Here is a 13,184-nt window from a genome sequence, read left to right on the forward strand (position 1 = left end):
CTCTAGAAGAAAAAGTTAAAAAATATTATGAAAGGGTTAAGAACTTCGATATTGAGGCATAAAGTGAACTAAAAGTTAAAGTCCACACTTTAATAAAACTAGTATGAAACATCTTTAGCTGATATAAGATCACATGATCAAAAACATCAGATTACAAACAACAAATATCAGTCAGCATTATAAGAGATGACAAATCCTACTGCATACTGTTCTTTAGGTTGCCCAGTCCACGTAGTTGCTTTTATACCTAACTGATGATTTGTGTTGACATTTGTCACTCTATCCTCCCAAAAATTATGTTAATCTTCTTGTTCTTTTAATACTTCTGACTTGAATGACTCTTACTACCCTAAAATAACATTCACTTTTTTTTAAAAAAAAAAGCACTAAATACTATACCTGTTCATTTTATCGACTGCATTTACATTTGCATTCTTCTTTACCAAAAATTCTACCATTTCCTCTTTTTTTCCACTCACAGCAAGTAAAAGTGGAGTGAGGTGATCCTGTAATACAGCAAAATTGATATATCATTTACAAAATTTCATATCTACCAATTGAACTGAAAATTTGATGTAAGATCCTATGAACTTAAACATATCATACAGAAAGTAAATGAAAGGTAGTTTCATCCTCTCGCCCCTCTGTGCTTTCCCATGTGCTGCTCCTTCCCTTAGAAACTCCCCTCCTCTCCCTCTCCACGCCAGCTCCTGCTATCTCCAAAATTCACTTCAAACATTTATGGGTTCCAAGAATCTTTGTTTCTATCACATTTACAATGGTATACTGTACGTATTTTATTGTTTTCTATCCAAACCAAGAACTTCTTGAGGGCAGGGGTTGTATCTTTTATCTCCTCATTCCCAAACCCTAAGACATAGTAGTAAATGCTTCAAGTACTTTTATTGAATTAATGATCTCAATTATTATATCTACAGCAACGTTTCTTAAATGACATTGCAGAGAGTATTTATTTACCACAATTAAAGACTATACCCCAAGAGACAGATTCTATGACCATCTATGCTACAGAAAGTGTGCAAAATTGTGTATCATATGTCCAGTAATAAAGAAATCTCTCAAACTTTGCCTCATCTCCATGTGACAATACTTTTCTTGCAAAAGAACATGTGAAGAACTAAATCTTCAGAGATACAGTTTTGAGAATTTTCCAGTAAATATGGAGGTTTCCTCCAGGTGACACAAACTCATGTGATTCTCTTCTAACAGTGGTGTAGGACCCCAGGTGCCAATGTCAGGCACTACTTCCCCAAATGGGTCACTAAGGAAATGGGCTCTGAATAAATGAACTTCAATTCCTTATTATTACATGATCCATGTTGTTTCTCCTATGACAAGATGATGCATGACTTTTCTCCTCAATTATAATGACAATCCTGGGATGCTAATGCATATCTACTTTATTATATTCCACCTGTATTCTGATTTCCATTTTAATTGGTACTTACAAAGTTATTTTTACTTTATGCAAAATATAAATCAGAAATAAAAATATAATGGCTTATCAATAAAAGTTCTAATGGTGATCTGTGTGGATTATTGCTAACATAATGGAATCCCCTAAATCATTTGCACTTCACAGGGTCTACGCAGAGGAGAAAGATATACTGTTGTCTGAATTATGCACAGCCTAGCCAACTATAACCATGGGTAACCTAGAAAGCTTATAGGCTTGCTAATAGGAGAATGATTATTTATGGTATATATAAAGAAAAATAGATTTTGTAAAAAAGAACTTCTATATCCTAAAATCCAACCATATTACTAATAGATTAACATATAATATAGATGACATACATTATCAACAAGTATAAGCTCTCCTGAAAACCTTGAAATCATTTCAAAATATACCATGAAACAAGATTTCTCCTCTCAAATGCTTATGTAGGCAAAGTAGGTGACCTGAACATGGAAGCACCTAGGTGGGCACAGGAGCAAACTGGAGAACATACACCTTGTATAAAGGGGGAAGATCCGCACAGCACAGCAAACAGTCATATGAGCTCAAGGGACAATAGGTTTGATTCTTTGGGGAGGCCTGAAACCCAGTTTCCTCCATGTCTCCTAAATTTTACATGTGGACTCAATTTATGGAAACAAACTAAACCTATTGATGGGCTGCATTTTGACTATAGTGCTTGTGTTCTCAAATTTGCTAAAGATGTTTCCAAATAGTTGTACATAAAGCACATACGTACATGTGAAATCTTTCCTTTCTTTAGTATCATAGGTTTTACCAAAATACCAAGCCCCAACGTGTAATAAAAGTTGCTATTAAGACTCATAATACCCACTTCAAGAATTTTTCAAGCATCTGTTCATCTACTGTCCATTTGTGTTCATTTTTCCCAGATTGTTAACCAAATGGTTAACTGATGTAGGGTTAGTGTTAGCTCACAGGACTGATAAAACTGGATTATTAAAAGAATTTTCACAGGTATAGAAAGAGTAATTCTATGCTTTGTGTGGAACCAGAGAAGACCCCATTTAGCAAAAGCAATTTTAAGCAACAAAAACAAAATGGGAGGTATTAATTTACCAGACTTCAAACTATACTACAAAGCTGTGATTATTGAAACTACTTGGTATTGGTACAGGGACAGAGGCCAATGGAAAAGAACAGAAAATCCAAATATGAAACCATCCTCATATAGCCATCCAATCATTGACAAAGCAGACAAAAACATACTCTGGGGAAAAGATTCCTTATTTAATTAATGGTGCTGGGAAAACTGGATAGCTACATGTAGAAGACTAAAACAGGACCCACAGCTTTCACCTCTCACAAAAATCAAATCACGGTGGCTAACAGACTTAAATCTGAGGTGGGAAACTATCAGAACTCTAGAAGAAAATGTAGGAAAGACTCTTACAGACATTGGTCTAGGCAAAGAATTTATGAAGAAAACCCCTAAGGCAATCACAGCAACAACAAAAATGAACGAATGGGACCTGATGAAATTAAAAAGCTTCTGCACAGCCAAAGAAACAGTCACGAAAATAAACAGACAGCCTACAGAGTGGGAAAAAACTTTCGCATACTACACATCAGATAAAGGACTGATAACAAGAATCTATTTAGAACTCAGGAAAATCAGCAAGAAAAAATCAAACAACCCTATCAAAAAGTGGGCAAAGGACGTGAATAGAAATTTTTCAAAAGAAGATATCAGAATGGCTAACAAACATATGAAAAAATGCTCAACATCCCTAATCATCAGGGAAATGCAAATCAAAACCACAATGAGATATCACTTAACTCCAGTGAGAATGGCCTTTATCAAAAAGTCCCAAAACAACACATGTTGGCGTGGATGCGGAGAGACAGGAACACTCATACACTGCTGGTGGGAATGCAAACTAGTGCAAACCCTGTGGAAAGCATTATGGAGATACCTTAAACAGATTCAAGTAAACCTACCATTCGATCCAGCAATCCCATTATTGGGCATCTACCCAGAAGAACAAAAGTCATTCTACAACAAAGACACCTGTACCCAAATGTTTATAGCAGCACAATTCACAATTGCAAAGATGTGGAAACAACCCAAATGCCCATCAATCCACGAATGGATTAGTAAAGTGTGGTATATGTATATCATGGAGTATTACTCAGCTATAAGAAATAATGGTGATACGACATCTCTTTGGTTCTCCTGGAGAGAACTGGAACCCACTGTATTAAGTGATGTATTCAAAGAATGGAAAAACAAGCATCACAAGTACTCACCAGAAAACTGGTTTCCCTGATCATCACCTAAATGCACATGGGGGAAGGGTACCAAGTGGATATCAGACTGAGATGGGGGGTGGGGGGAGGGGATGGGTGTATGCCTACATGATGAGTGCGTTGTGCACCGTCTGGGGAATGGTCATGCTTGAAGGTGCTGACTCGGGGAGATGGGGGGTGGGGGGAGGGGATGGAGGTATGACTACATGGTGAGTGCCAGGTGCACTGTCTGGAGAATGGACACACTTGAGGCTCTGACTCAGGAGGATGGGCGGGACATGGACAATGTATATAACCTGAACTTATGTACCCCCATGATGAGCTGAAATAAAAAAAAAAAAAAGAATTTGTATCTATGTTCTTAGGAACTTCAAGGCTCTCAGTGTTTAAAACTGCCATCCTCATTATGCCAAAGCTCTATGAACTTAACAGACATACAGAGATAGTCCTTAATACAGCTGTACCTGAATAAAAGGTTCAGGATTTGCTATCATTCTATTTGAGAAAATCCTGCTTGTAGTAAACATTTGTTGAGCTAATCCCCTGAATGTTAACAAAGAAATGTGAAATCCTGAAAGGGCCCGCTGCTACTTATTGAAAGACTGTCTGAAAGCAAATTTCTAAAGACTCTCTGAATGGCAGTGAAGGATTGTTAAAGAGAAGGAAAAAGGTGTTAGTTTATAAGCTGATAGATATTCCCAATGATATTCTTTTGAACTGCTCAACCACAGAGCTAGACAAAGGCAGATAAAGTCAGACTGATATTATTAGAAAGGAGAGATTTGAAGGAAGTAGCATCTATCAAACTCCAAATCTTCTGGAGATTTCTTCAGTTTTTGAAATATGGTAATATATATTATATTTATTTATTCAGTGATTCTTAAATAGGAGTGCATCAGAATCTCAAGAAAATTTTTTTTCATTGGTTACAGAAGCGTTTCATTATGTTGCACAGGTGGGCTTGAACTCCTAGGCTCAAGTGATCCTCCTGCCTCAACTCTCCAGAATAGCTGGGACAACAGGCATATATGACTGCAGCCAGCTTTGAGGAAATCTGTTTAAATATATATGTCCAGGCCTTATTGGATTTACTAAACCAAAGTCTTCAGGGATTGGCAGACTTGTAGATTCTTAAAAAATTTTCCCAGGTCACTGTGGTATACAACTCTAGCTGAGAATCAATGGAGTAGACAATCACTTCACTGTCTTATCTCTCTCACATAGCCAAGTCCCTTGATCATTTGGAGATCTGCCCAAAAACAGGAAATAGTAAAACATGGAGTTATTTACTGAAAACTCCACTTAATTTTACTGCACAGGGTTAGAACAGGGACTAAGAAACTCAAAATACAGCCTGATTTTGCTTTTTATAAGCTCTGTATCACCCACTTTCCCAACAAGAAATTCTAGTAGAGTCTTGTCTAAGTGGCTGTTTCTGCAAGAGTAGGATAAGAAGTCAGTTGAGTACTTACTCTTCCCTCTTCTGAAGTCTTCCCCACATCATCACCACCTATTCACTGCCAGTCTGATTTCTGTGCAAGTTTACAACTCACTACCACTCTTTCCCAAAATGAGAATTATTTTTCTGAAAATTGAAGATCACTTTGTCTAAACATATAAACTGGGAACAATCAAACAAATAAACATACAAAAAACATCTCCATTGTATTTTCCCTAAATTACCTGATTTCCAAACTGGCTGGCATATTTCTGATTGTTCTCTTTTTCCCTTTCCATTTTTCTCTCTTAAGACTTGCCAATTAGAGATAAGTCACTTTGATATAAATCACATTTTTAGGGAACTTGCCAACAGCAGCAAGACTTCCATTTGCTGTATAGTGCTTTAGATATGAGTTTTAAGATAAAGCCTACTTCCAGGGCATATTTGGCATCCCTGGGTTATTTTATACGAATTGGGGGGGGGGGGAACTTGTTTGGAAAAAAACTTGAAAAAGCAAGTTTTCCTTTAATACATGGAGGGTGTTCACAAATATTAACCATGAATGTATAAAAGAAAGCTGCATCCTCTAATGTTTCTTTAAGTGTTTAAATATTTAAAGTAAAATCTTAGACAATTAAGTTATTTCAAACTATTTTCATTCAGGGAATATTTGAGCTTCCAAATATGGAAAATTGATGGTTACATATGTCAGTGTTCTATATTTTGAAAACAAAGTTGGTTGATCTATACCTTGTTTATTGCTTCTATATTTGCGCCATGTGAAAGGAGTTTTTCTGTGATTGACAGGTTCCCATGATAGACAGCATAGTGAAGAGCTGTGTTGCCATAGACGTCACTGTGATTTGGATCCGCACCACGTTCTAACAGGATGCTGGCACACTCCTCTTTCTGGCATTGTACCGCCTATCAGTATCAGATCAAGAAATACATCATAAATTCTAGGAACTCAAAATATTCCACAGATTCCACCAACTAGTTCTGTTTAAATGAAATAAATTTATTCTTATTGTGTGTATTGAAATCAAATCCATCTCATACTGAAATAGATGGCTGCTACATACCTTAATCAGAGCTGTCCTTTTTTCATTGTCGGGGACATTGAGATTACATTTTCTGTCCACAAGGATAGTAACCATTTTTGGATAGCCACTGGCACAGGCCAAATGGAGAGCAGTCCTATGAAAGTGAGAGGGATTTTTAGGAAATTGTAGTGCACTATCTTAAAATATACAGTGATTCAGGTAACTGTAAATATTAAACAGCATGTTATTCCTCCACCTTCAAAACAAATATATAATTTTCTTGTGAAGAAAGTACAACATTTATTAGCTCCTATTCCTACTGCATTAATAAAGGAGCAGCCTATTTGAAGAGAAAGAGCTTGGCTTTTGGAGTCAGTTCGACTTGGGTTTGCATCCTACTTTAAGCTCTATGAATTACTAGCTATCACTTGGCCTTTTCTGTGCCTCAATTTCCTCTTCAATAAAATAGGCACACACAAAAAAATAGTAGCTATCTCATAGGACATCACCGTGATGCTTAAATGAGAATCTGTACAAAGTATTTTGAACACTTCCTAATGCAAATAATAGCTCAATGATTGTTAGATAATATAATTATTACTACTATTAAACAAAGACATTTTAATTAAGTAAAATGACACAATTATACCTATTTTGTGAGGTATTTTTTTTCAAGACTAGAGATAACACTATTTCAATGATGCTAGGGTGCTCATTTTCTCACATTTTAACATCACTGATACTGGAATGGTACTTTTTATTCATGACTTATTTCAACTATAATGGGCAGCATTTAAAAATTATCTCATTGATAAACAAAATAACAGGGCATCACACAATGAATGGTGCCCTACATTAAGTGAAACATGGCATCTACAATAGGTTTATGGCAGTTCTACTGGTATCATTGCCATTTATATAAATTTCAGAATCCCATTACTGGGCATCTACCCAAAGGAAAACAAGACATTCTATTAAAAAAGACATCTGCACTCAAATGTTTGTTGCAGCACAATTCACAATTGCAAAGATGTGGAAACAACCCAAGTGCCCATCAATACGGGAGTGGATTAACAAAATATGGTATATGTACACCATGGAGTTCTACTCAGGCATGAAAACAATGGTGATCTAGCACCTCTTGTATTATCCTGGATAGAGCTGGAGCCCATTCTACTAAGGGAAGTATCACAAGAATGGAAAAATAAGCACCACATGCACTCACTATCAAATTGGTATTAACTGAACAACACTTACGTGCACATATAGTAGTAATACTCACTGGGTGTCATGCAGATGGGAGGGGGGAAGAGGATATGGGTATATTCACACCTAACGGGCAGGTGCAGTGTGCACTGTCTGGGGGATGGACACACTTGAAGCTCTGACTCGGGTAGGGCAAAGGCAATATACATAACCTAAACATTTGTGCCCCCATAATATGCTGAAATAATAAAAAGAAATGCTATGATAAAAGGAGGTTGAAATAACAAAAATTTTAAAGCCAAGTAATTCTTACTTTGATTTTCAAATAACTTCAAAGCAAAGGAAACCCAGGACTCAAATGAATAGGTATGTCTCCTTTATTCAATATTCACATTTACATGATGTGTGACAATCAGATATTTTCAATGTTTAATATTAGTATTTAATACTGTTACAAATTTTAAAAGGGCAGTTAAAGCTCATCTTTTATAATTTTCTACCTTCAGAAATGCTTTCATTTGAAAGGAGTGAGGAAAAGCTTTAACTGAAGTTAAGCCCTAATACTTTTTTTTTTTTTTTTTTTTTTTTTTTTGAGACAGAGTGTTGCTTTATTGCCCTGGCTAGAGTGAGTGCCATGGCGTCAGCCTAGCTCACAGCAACCTCAGACTCCTCAGCTTAAGTGATCTTACTGCCTCAGCCTCCCGAGTAGCTGGGACTATAGGCATGTGCCACCATGCCCGGCTCATTTTTTCTATATATATTTTAGTTGGCCAGATAATTTCTTTCTATTTTTTTTAGTAGAGACGGGGTCTCGCTCTTGCTCAGGCTGGTCTCGAACTCCTGACCTCGAGTGATTGACCCACCTTGGCCTCCCAGAGTGCTAGGATTACAGGTGTGAGCCACCGCGCCCGGCTCACTCCAATTTTTAATATTTCAATTGCTCAGGCTGGTCAGGTAAATAGGAATTTTTTAAGGATGGATGTATCCTAAAAGATAGTAGAATATGCTGCTACATAATAAGTATTCACACTATGTTTGATGAATAAATGGATTGAAAGGATAGAGTTGAAAAGTTCAATATTTTTAAAGAAAACTCTTATAAAGTGTTAACTCTGTAATACTAACAATCAGTTATACTTGCTATTTTTCATTTTCATAATTATACAACTAAAATATGATTAATCTCAACTTTTTACATATAAGTAATAAATATATATGTAACAAAACATATGCACATTATACAAATGTATCTAAAACAAAATCTTCAGGTACAGATAAAAAGATCCCCTTTATTTCTGAAGGGCTAAAAGTTGGCAGAAGATTCCAATCCACAAAAAAATTAAAAATAAATCAATAGAAATGAAGAAATTATTTCTGTCTCTGCAAGACTCGTATTACTGCTCTTCCCAGGGATTATATCATTAATAGTAAATTTTTACTAGGACTTTTAAAGCATACATGCTAATTGCAGAAATCACAGATAAGAAAAAGGAAAAAAATTCACTTGTAATACAAATGCCCAGATATATCAAATTGTATCACATTTTGTACAATTTACAGCTAACACAAGACCACAGTGTGTTTGTGTATATGTATAATCAAAATAAGTTTTATTCTTACTTGATATACCTAAATATTCTTTACCTGTCAGCACACATACATATGTATGCCACCTTCTATGGTCACATATTATTTCATCCTATGGACACAACCAAATTGATTTATAAAATCCATCCTATGTGTTTCTCCTAATACATTATTATTTTAAGAAGTGCTAAGAAAAACAAATTGTATGATCTCTGTTTCTTGAAGATATTTTAGTACAATGGAATTCATGTGTAAAGGGCATATATATTTTGTAAATGTGTAGTTACAGTTGCCTCCTTAGTGCAATAGGCAGCGTGTCAGTGTCATTAAGTTCACAGTTACCACCAAGTTGTTTATGTGAAAAGAAATCAGCAACAAACTATAAGCACCAGTATAACTATTTTCAATTTTTAATATTAGTATTTAATATCTTCATTCTTATTAACTCTGTGGCTAGATTAACAGTATCTCATTCCTCTTTTAACTTAAAATCCTTCTCTTAGCTAGGACACTATTTTTTCCTATGTGTGTAGATCTGCAAAAAATGTACTTTGCCCAGTTTTAAATTACCAGTCAGTTTTTTCCTTGTTGTATTTGTCACCATTATCAAGTTCTAAATTTTTTCCTATATTTGGGTGTTTCTGGATTTTCTATCCTGTTCTGTTCATTTATCTGTCTCTGTAACTGTTAATAAATGATTAATTTGTGGAAATTAATAGCACATTTTGAAATCTAGAAGAACAAGCCTTTTTCACTCCATTACAAAACACAATAAAAGAGAGATACCCTGTGTAACTCAAAAATGTGAAAACCTTAATACTTTTATTTGGCTTATGTAAAATTGATAAATATAGAAGGAACTCACATTTTCAGAAAAATGAGTCTTCCTGTTGAAGACTATGGTACCATATACCCACTTGAAAGTTTCCTTCTAAGTTCCCTGAGTAAAGGACACAGTCACATAGATGTACATTGACATAAAACGGATATTGGATTTCATGCAAAGATGTTTTGGCCCAGAATTTGATACATTATGTGAATTATTACTCTCATTATGTACCTTTCTATAACGTATATAACCATGTTTTAAAAGGTGTACATTAAAAATAAAACACTGTATGTACTTGTGTTAGTTAAATAGGTAAAATTGGCAATAAAGTGTTCTAGAAGGGGAATCATGAGTGGACGGGGAACCAGCTTAAGTTTGGCTTTTGTGCTGCTGCCCATGAAGACGGCCTTGGCGCTGGACGCCTAGAAGGTTCCCACGTCCCAGGTGCTGCGGAGCCCGCAGGGAGGACAGCCTGGCGCCCTGGCTGACAGCAGTCCGGGCTCCCGCCAGTCTGGGAAGGGCGTTTCCCCCACACCCGCCGGGCACCCAGGCCCAGGATGGCCATCCCATTACCTGTTCTTTCTATCTCTGGCATCCAAGGCCTTTTTCTTCAGTGAAAGGATCCGCTCCAATTTCGCTAAGTCACCAGCGCTGGCAGCTTGGTGAATTTTGCTGAGATCTTTTTCCCGGATGTGGTACCATGGCTGTAGGAAGGCGCTGTCACCAGTCTCGCCTTCCAGGCCCACCCTGGTCTCGCCATGGTTGCTGGAGGGGCCGGAGGGCGGCCCAACCTTCTTTCTCCCGAAGCAAAAGATCTTCCTCATGGTGGTGGCTTCGGGCTTCACAGGAACCTCAGCTCACCCCCACCTCCCACCCCACCCCCTTGCTTATTCCCCACCTGGGGAGCCCAGTACAATCAAGACAACCCTATCTGACCACGACCTCCAAGGAAAATCTCGGTTTCTAACGACTGACAGGAATAAACTGCCAGGAAGAGCCAAGCAGCACCAAGCACAGCCAAGCACAGCCAAGCACAGCCGTTAAAGCAAGTGCGCATGCGCATCAGAATGTGATGTCACTGCGCATGCGCACAACTGCCAACGGACAAATCGTCCCCTCCACCAAGCTCCTCTGGACGCGTGGCCGGTTGGGGCTGCTCTGTCCCCACCGTCCGCGTGTCATGCACCTGCGCAGGCTGGCTGGGCTCGCCCCGGGCAGCCTCAGTATCTCCCAGTGCGCCACCCACCGGGCCTATGGCCCAGCAGCCTGATTGAATGCACAGCCTGTGCCTGCTCCTCCTCACCCAGAGTCCATAGGCAGGGGTCTCCAGTGCTGGGCCCTCGGCTGCCACTGGGGATAGAGGCTGAGCAGCCCTTGCCAGCCTCTGTGCAGCCACACCTGCCTGGCTGTCCAGCAGGCTTGGCCGCTTCTATGGCAGGTGGCCGGTCTCTCTGCTACTGGCACGGGGGGCGGCTTGGAGGTTGCTGAGCCGCTGCTGCCCGCTCCCTTCCAGGCTGAGCTTTGGGCAGCCAGTGAGCTTAGAGAAGTGTCTGGCCTAGCTGATGGCCAGAGGGACTCCCTGGACCCCTCCTTCAAAGCATGCCCTGTGGCTGGGGGTGTCGAAAAGGAGAGAGCAAAGGTGAACAAAAGTACATTGAGGTGGTGATTAACAGGAACATAAAGCTGGAACACAGTGTTAACTCCTGTAAAACAGTTCCTTAAGTTCAACTTTGTGGGGAAACTTTTGGGCCCACATGGCAAGTTTCTGAAGTGTTTACAAGAAGAAACTTTGACAAAAATGTCCATCCTTGGAAAAGGTTCCATGAAAGACGAGGTGAAGGAGGAAGATTTGAGGAAAAGTGGAGAACCAAAGTACTTCAAAGTACTTCCATCTCCATGTTCTGTCACTGAAGTGCCTACAGAAGCTTATGCCTGGATGACACGTTTTCAGAAAACTCAAAAAAGTTTCTCATCCCTGACTGTAATGATGAGGTGAGGCAAGTACAGCTCCAGGAATTAATACATTTGAATGATGGTTCAGAAAATGCAGATCTTCCAGTGGTTGGAGGGAAACCCGCCTTGGATACAAGAGATGTACCAACCCCAGCAATTACCAGAGGAAGGGGAGAAGTCGCGGCCCAGCTGGTGGAGTTCGTGTACCAAGAGGGACACCAACTCCTAGGAGAATCCTTTCCACTCCAAAGCCAGTGAGTTGCAAAAGAGGACTTCTCACTCCAAGATCAAGAGGAGTGTCCCCAGCTGGGTGGAGATCTCCACCACCACCCCCAATGTAAGAGAAATAAGGACAATATGACTAAGGTGATGGAGACGGCACCACCTATGATGAACAGAGTTGCGATTCCTATGCTAACAGCTACAGCACCCCAGCCCTAAGTTGTGCTGATTACTATGTTATGGGCTCAGACTCTGTGGGGAGACTTACGATTCTTATGGGCAAGAGGAGCGGAGTGACACGAGACACAAGGGACTTGTTTACCGGAACAGGGAAGGACGTGTTTACAGAGAACATCCATTGGCAGATACTGATTGCACTGTCTGCTACTGTGAAACAGCCAATCTCCACCAGTTCTGAAATTGGTGAAAATAATTTCTTTCCTCTGAACAATCCCTTTTTAAATGAATGAAAAATGCATAAAACTTGAATGGATGGAATTTCAAACTACTTTTGTGAAGCATCATCCTGTGCAGAAAAAAAAGATAAAATCTTGTTATTTCCAGTCTGTCTGAAATAATAGGTTATAAAAAGAAAACAACAACTTTGGTTAACTAGTGGTAAAAAGATGAGCTCCCCTCCCACTGATGCTGATGCTGGGTGGTGGCAGGAGGCACAGTCATGCTGCTGGGGGAACACACATGCATGGATGACAGCCAGGCAGGCATCTCCAGGCACACAGAACTCAGGGACTGCAGCACTTCTGTAGGGCTGGTTGGGGATACTCTCAGCATCAGAGAACATTCCTCAAACATGGGGCACGGCCTCAGGGGCGCTGGGCTTTTCTGAGGAGATCACTTAGTCACTGTTCTAAGACTAGAGTTACGCTTGAGAATAGAAAGAACCCACAAAAGTAACAGAAGACAAGTGGGCTGCCTTGGGGAGATGACTGGGGTTCTCCCTGGGGAGCTACTCAGGGAAGGCTTCCTGGAGGAGGTGATGGTGAGACACTGTGAAGTAGGATGATGAGGGAGGACACTGCAGAGGGAGGGCAGTTCAGAGGTCAGAATACAGTAATAGGAGAACAGGCCGCTCCTCTCTCTGGGCTGGTGTGGAGGTCTGCAAGAGAAAGCAGCATCAGACGAGGCTGTCCC

General features: G+C 39.4%; 1 protein-coding gene and 1 pseudogene across 1 annotated transcript; one reads left to right on the plus strand and one right to left on the minus strand.

The window, feature by feature from the left end:
* Positions 1–376: 376 nt before the first annotated feature.
* On the minus strand, positions 377–10,681 carry LOC123629980 (ankyrin repeat domain-containing protein 26-like). Its single transcript, XM_045539320.1, has 4 exons — positions 10,431–10,681; positions 6,275–6,389; positions 5,943–6,116; positions 377–506 (listed from the first exon to the last, which is right to left on the minus strand). The coding sequence occupies exons 1-4, from the start codon at positions 10,679–10,681 to the stop codon at positions 387–389; spliced, it is 660 nt and encodes a 219-aa protein (XP_045395276.1). The 3' UTR covers positions 377–386.
* A 775-nt stretch (positions 10,682–11,456) lies between these two features.
* On the plus strand, positions 11,457–12,450 carry LOC123629981 (annotated as a pseudogene).
* Positions 12,451–13,184: the final 734 nt, after the last annotated feature.

Source organism: Lemur catta, unplaced genomic scaffold (genome assembly GCF_020740605.2).
Source record: "Lemur catta isolate mLemCat1 unplaced genomic scaffold, mLemCat1.pri scaffold_66_ctg1, whole genome shotgun sequence".
Taxonomy (NCBI): Eukaryota; Metazoa; Chordata; class Mammalia; order Primates; family Lemuridae; genus Lemur; species Lemur catta.